The following is a 6,346-nucleotide window of genomic DNA, read 5'->3' on the forward strand; positions in this document are numbered from 1 at the left end:
TCCCTGCCTTGATGCGGGTCCTAGGAGAAAAAGTCCCACTTTTCTGGACTCCCTGTGGCTCATCCTCAAGCTGGTTGGGGCAGAGGGTGGGCAGGAGCCCCAACACAGACTGGGGGCTGCTCACAGCAGGGCCCCTTGATGCAGGCTGGAATGCGTCAGCTCGTGTTGTCCCTGGGGTGTGCTTGGACCCCACCTGCTTTCTTTCTCTCCTGCCCCTCCCCCACTTACTGTAATTTATGGACCCTGCCCGCTCGGGTGTCGTGTGTATGTCCTGTGCCTTTTCTCACTGTTCTTTGGGGGTGGGAGGGGATGGTTTTTCACTGAAAAAGGGGATACATCTATGGCTTCCTTGATGTTCAATCAGTCACCGTGTCCCAGACCTAGGTTATTCAATAAACACAGATTGGTACCACCGAGCACAAGGTGTGTGAGGGTCTGTAATTCGACTGCTGTGGTGTCCAGCCAAGGGGCTGCATGACTTGGCAGGCAGTGGGCCACGGGCTGTGGGTGGTGCTTCGGGGGTCAGAGGTCGCGCTATCCAGGTTCCAGCTTGTTCCCTGGATGTAATGCGACTGGCTGACCTCTCCCCTGCTGAGTAAGCTGCTTCCTAGTTTCCCTTCCCTGAAGGCAGTGACTCTCTGAGCCAGGAGGCAAGTCAGACCAAAGTCCAGGTCCTGTGCTTGTCTCCGCTTCCACGTGTGCAGAATGGGGATGCTAAGCCCAGCCATGGACTGTAGTTCCACAGGCTTGTGTGCCCAGAGTGGAGTGCCTTGTGAGGCTGTTGAGACACACCAGGGGCAGGACCATAGTCTGGGATAGGAGTGCTGGGCCTTGTTGCAAGAGAAGTCAGGATGGGACTGAGCATGGGGCTGAATCCCTTCCACTCTGAGCCACTTCCTCTGAAAGGTAGTCACAGCAGGCTACACTGTCCTGAGGACCAGAGCAGCCTGGTGAGGCCCAGTTGCAGCTGGTCCCATGCACGGTTCCATCATTTTCAAGGATGGCCACTGTCCACAGCCTCAGCCTGGTTCCACTGGGATGGAGATCCAGGGCCCTTGGGACTGAGAATGAGCAGGGGGACTTGCCCACTCCTGGCATAGCTCAGCCACGGTCTTCGTCGTGTGTTGAGGGGGAAGCAGGTGGGAGGTGGACCGAGAAGGAAGGAACCAGATCCCTTTGTGAGTCTGTGCAGCCTCCAGGACTCAGCCCCCACCCCCCTCCTCCAACTCTGCACAGCTGTGGGACAAGGGCAGGACTGTGGGCCCAGGGCTCTGTCCTGGGGTTTCTAGGCTTTGGTTGCCTTAACACTCTAAAGGGACAGGGAGGGGCACACTTCACCTGGCAGGAGCAAAGACCAGGCCTGCTGGCTTCTGGGGCTTCAGGACAGCCCAGCCAGCAGAAGGAAAGCTCCAAACTGTTTATATATACCCTGGGAACAGGGAGCCCTCCCTACCAACACTCAGAACCCTCTCTCCCTGCCAGACTGCCTGTTGCTTGCCATTCTAGCTGATTCACAGCAATCCAGGAGGGTCCTAACCTGGGAATCCACTGGGTGACCTTGGGCAAGCTACTTAGGTCTCAAAACCCAAATTTCCTCCTCTGTAAAGACGCACCCCCATGAGGTTCTTGCAGATTTCTTGAGAAAGGCCAACAAATGGCCATTGTTCTTAACACAGTACACCACACCTCAGGTACTCAGGAGGGAAACGGACCCACCTTGGTTGCTTTGTTGAGGTCACACCCCTCAGCCAGCCACAGCCAGGTACCGGGAGCCCTCCCGGAGCGGCACTGCCAGGGACCCTGCTCCAGCTTTCCCCCACTTTGCTTCAAAGAAGCTACTGGGAGGAGGTGTCCCCATCCTGAGCACCAGATGTCCCCACAGCCCACACCCATTAAGGGGGGTAGCCCCGGGCCAATCTGGCCAAGCGACCTGCCGGCCAGGGGCCGGCCCACAGCCAATGGTCAGCGAGCATCAGCCAGGTTCACCCGCCTCAAGCTGCAGTGGCAGAAATCTAACCGTCCCCTCTCCCAGGGCTCCCACTGGCGTGGGCATTAACCCTGACATTCAACCCTGACCACCCTCTCCAGCCATTGCCCCCTCGCCCTGGAGCAGTCCTCCACCCTTGCACATGCCGTGCCCTTTAAGGCCTGCACTGCCGTCCGTGCAGTCAATGACCAATGCTGCCTCGCATCCACACTGGGGCCTCTTTATTCTCAGGGGCGGGAACCACGTAAAAGGGCTTATTTACAAGACCAACCCGCGGCCTACGGGCTCCAAGACCCCAGTGCCCTTGAGGCAGACGGAAGAGCTGGCCTTCCGGGCCGGCGCTCCTCTCCCTGTGGCCTGGGGCTCCGACGGACAGACGAGGGTCCCAGCCTATGGCGCCTCAAGGGGACCGCGGCCCCGCTTCACACGGTAACCTCGGTCTTGCTGTTGGTCCTTAGGTACCGAGACCCGCGGCCCGCACTGCGGTAAAAGCCGAGGGGCTGCGGGCTGAAGGCCTCGGGCATTTTCTCCGCGCTGAACTGGCGCCGGGCGGCATGGCCGGGCCGCCGGGGTACCTGGAAGGCCTGAGCCGCCGGGTGGCCGAGCGGGGCAGGTCGGACCGGGCGACCGGCGGTCCAGGCGGCATAGGGACCCGGCGCGGCAGGGGGCGCGTAGCCCGGCGGGGCCCAGGGGCAGGCGTCCCGCGGCGCAGGCAAGTCCGGGGGGGGCCGCGGGGCCTGCGATGGAGGGGGACGTGGGGACGGCTCGGCGACCGGGAAACGCTGGCAGAAGTCCCGCGGGGCGGCCTCTGCAGGGAGAGGGCAGGGAAGGGTCAAGCCGCGCCTCGCTGGGAGCTCGGCGCCTGGAGCTCCGGACGCGACAAAGGGTCCCGTTAGGGGGCGGGGCCGGGGAGGGCCGGAGGCGGGGCCGGCCGGGGCGCGGGAGCCGATTGGCCGAGCGGCGGGTGCGCGGGACTGAGAACTTGGCGCCGGGAGACTGGGCCCCGCGCCTCGCAGTTCCGGAGCCCGCGAACCCGGGTTCCCTCGCGCCGCCCGCACCCACCACTCACCTGAGGCCTTGAGCGCGGCGGCCTTAAATGTGGCGTACTTGGCGTAGTCGGGCTGCAGCGTCAGGCTGCGGCCGACTTGCAGCCGCGGGCGGCGCGGGGGCCCGGGGGCGACCGACCCCAGGGGCGCGTTGTTGAGGCGCTTCTTGTCTGCAGCTGGGAGTGAGACGCGGCTCGGCCCGATGCCCCGGATCACTGCGTCCGCGCTGTCACCTCTCCGCAGCCCTCTCCCCGAGGCTGTTCGGTGAGAACCTGGGGGACCGTTCTCCAGGCGCGGCTGCAAGCCGAGCCTGTGTTCGTGGCAGCCTCCAGCTCCTGGAACAGGGCCTGGCTCCAAATCACGCGCAGCGGCGACGGCAGCCAGCCCGGGGGGTGCCACCCTCATGAACGGCTCGCCCGGAGGCGACGCTCGAGCCAGGCGCGGAGTCCTGGGACCTGCTCCCGCCGAGATGGGGGATGTCTGAGGAACAGAACCCAGACGGGGCGTGGGGGCTGCCAAGCCTGCCTGCTCTCGAGAGACCCAGGGGGAGGCTCCGGAGCCCGAGCCTCAGACCACAGCCCCAGCCAGCAAATCCTGCATCTGGAACCTTCCTCACACATCACAGCCCCCCAGACTCGAGGCCGCAGGACCCATGAGGGGTCCCTCTCCACCCTGTGGAGCTGGCTGGCCGGTCGGGCCCCTCACACCCGCAGAGGTGGCGGCTCATTTCCACTGGGGAAGCCTCCACACCCCAGCCGAGGGACCCCCTCTCTCCCTCTCACGCCCTTCTGTGTGCTCCGCTGCCTCTCAGGCCCGCCCGCCACCGACTCACCTGCGCTGTTGTGGGGGGAGCCCTGGGGGAAGCCGTCCCCCATCTGCACCTGGACACAGCCACCCAGAGGCGGGCCCAGGGTGGGAGGTAATGGCTCCTGGGGGCCTGGCTGCTTCAGAAGCTCCGTCAGCGTCCTGCAGGGACAGAGCGGTCAGGGGTGGTCCTTTCTGCCTCCCACCTCATCAAGAGCCTGCCCAGGCCACCACCGCCTCACCCTGTGGCCCTGGGCAGTTCTTCCAGCTTCTCCAGGCCGTCCTTTCTGGTGCTCGAACTCACACACAAGCTCCCTGCCAGCCTCACATGTAGCCCCAACACAGCTGCTTCCCAGAGCAGGCCAGGAAACTCTCATGGGGCTCCCCTTCCCACCCCTCCCTGGAGCCCACTCTCCAGGACCCTCCTTGGTTGAGCCTCCCCTCCTAATGCAACTTTCTCTGCTTTCCTGCCCCTCCTCCCATAAAACTGCTACTCATTCTTCAGACTCCACCAGCTGCCTCCTCCAGGAATCTTTTTTTTTTTTTTTTGAAACTGAGTCTTGCTGTGTTGCCCAGGCTGGAGTGCAATGGCGCCATCTCTGCTCACTACAACCTTCACCTGCTGGGTTCAAGGTGCCCACCACCACACCCAGCTAATTTTTGTATTTTTAGTAGAGATGGGGTTACACTGTGTTGGCCAGTCTGGTCTCAAACTCCACCTGTCTCGGCCTCCCCAAAGTGCTGGGATTACAGATGTGAGCCACTTTACCCTGTGCAGGAAGCCTTATTTACCTGCCTGCCCAAATGCCCCTGCAGCTGCGGCTTCTGCTGGGACCTGGGATGAAGCTGCCAGCACGGGCAAGAAGGACAGATGGATGAAGGTAAGGGGATGCTGGGAGACTTCCGTGGCAGCCCAGAACCCAGAAGCTGTGTGACCTTGGGCAGCCACCTCCCTGGACCCAACACCCAGCCCCCACCCAGCTGTAATGTGACAGTGTCTGTGCAGCCCAGCTGCCTTCAGAACCCGGAATCCATGATTCTCTCCTACTCAGCCTGACCCTCCTTCTGGGGCTGGGGCCTCAAAAGGCTGATTCGTGAAGGGCATTCAGGAGGCAGGACACCGGGGATGGCCAAGGTTTGTCTTCAGGTTTGGTGACAGGGTCTGAAAGCATCCTAGTACCCGTCTGGACTGCCCTTCCTGCCCTGCCCACTGCCCAGAGGCTCACCTCTGTGGCCTCATCTCTAGGCAAGCACCACCAGCTCCTCTCTCCTGGATAGCTGAGTAATCACCATGCCTCTGGGCCTTTGCACAAACTCACTCTGGATGCCCGCCTCAAGCCCTCTGAGAAGCCTTCCCTGGCCTTCAAAGCCCCAACACAGCAGAATTAAGGGTAAGACTTGTGAGGAGGGCAGGGACTCAGGACACACCCACACATGAGCCCAAGCCCCGTTCCAGGTTTCTCCAGCAGAAAAAAGGGAGTCAGGGTCCATGGGAGCCTGAAGCCCAGAAAGAAGGGACTGGCCTAGGCCATGCAGCACAGCAAGGGTGGGTGCAGCCTTCCTGAGGCATCACCAAACCTGCTGCCCCTTCCCCAGCAGGCACAGGGAGTTTGGGGTGAACATGTCAGCTGGGCTGCCGCAGCCACCCCTCATGGCCTTCAGCTCCTTTTGCCCTGCCCCTGTCAAAGACATACCTGGGCCTCCTCCATGCTACCCTCAAGCAGCATGAGGGACCCCCAAATTTGGGCAACTCAGTCCCTACCCCTGTGGTATCCAGAAGCCAAGCCAGGAGGCTCCACCTCCTTGCAGTGCAGGAGCTGAGGGTGGAGGCCAGGGTGCCAGCCCAAGCTCCACCCTGCAGCTCCCTGGGAGAAAGTGGGCTACATGGTTTCAGGAGTGAGGGGTGCTGGAGTGCCAAGGAAGCCCTCACCCCCTGCCTCTGAGGCCGAGGAGGGGGAAGTGTCCACATCTGTCCCACCAGGGCATGGGGGCTTCTCTATGGTCACTTCTAAATACCAGCCTGTCGCATGCAGTGTCAGCAGCTCACAGGCCCATAGGGTGCTGGGACCACGTGGATGAGGAAGGTACAGGATCTAAGGCGTGGGGGTTGCTGGGGGCACGTGAATGCCACCTGCAGCATGTGGATGAGAGTTCCAGGATCCACACACATAGAGTCCCAGAGTCCTCATTCCAACCGAGAAAGAGGACCTGGACCCTGTAGCCCACTTCACACCAAGCTCAGAATGCAGCAAACACCTGTCCTGGCCTCAGCAACACAACGACTGTGTTCCAGAGTCTTTCTACGGAGAGGGAGCCCTGACCTTCATCTGGAAGCTGTGGCATGGGGTGAGTGGGGGTAGGCCTCTGAAACCCAAGGAGGGAAGGGCAGCCCTGAGTCACAGCTATGGGAGAGGGGCCAGGGCGGGGGCGGGCCGGCACCCCGTCCCGCTGGGAACGAGGGGGGGGAAGGGTCCCCATCTGCCCCACCAGGGCATGGGGGCTTCTCTAT

General features: G+C 62.3%; 1 protein-coding gene across 1 annotated transcript in view; it reads right to left on the reverse strand.

The window, feature by feature from the left end:
• Positions 1-2,168: 2,168 nt before the first annotated feature.
• The window catches only part of SHISA8 (shisa family member 8), a 5,727-nt gene continuing 1,549 nt past the window's right edge, over positions 2,169-6,346 (reverse strand). The window contains exons 2-4 of the mRNA XM_032270166.1: positions 3,866-3,999; positions 3,057-3,488; positions 2,169-2,795 (exon numbers count right to left, since the gene is read on the reverse strand). Of these exons, the coding sequence (XP_032126057.1) occupies positions 2,410-2,795; positions 3,057-3,488; positions 3,866-3,999 (952 nt within the window). The 3' untranslated portion in view covers positions 2,169-2,409. The remainder of the gene's footprint in view (positions 2,796-3,056; positions 3,489-3,865; positions 4,000-6,346) is intronic.

This window comes from Sapajus apella, unplaced genomic scaffold (assembly GCF_009761245.1).
Source record: "Sapajus apella isolate SASKATOON/1434 unplaced genomic scaffold, GSC_monkey_1.0 scaffold205, whole genome shotgun sequence".
NCBI classification, from domain to species: Eukaryota; Metazoa; Chordata; class Mammalia; order Primates; family Cebidae; genus Sapajus; species Sapajus apella.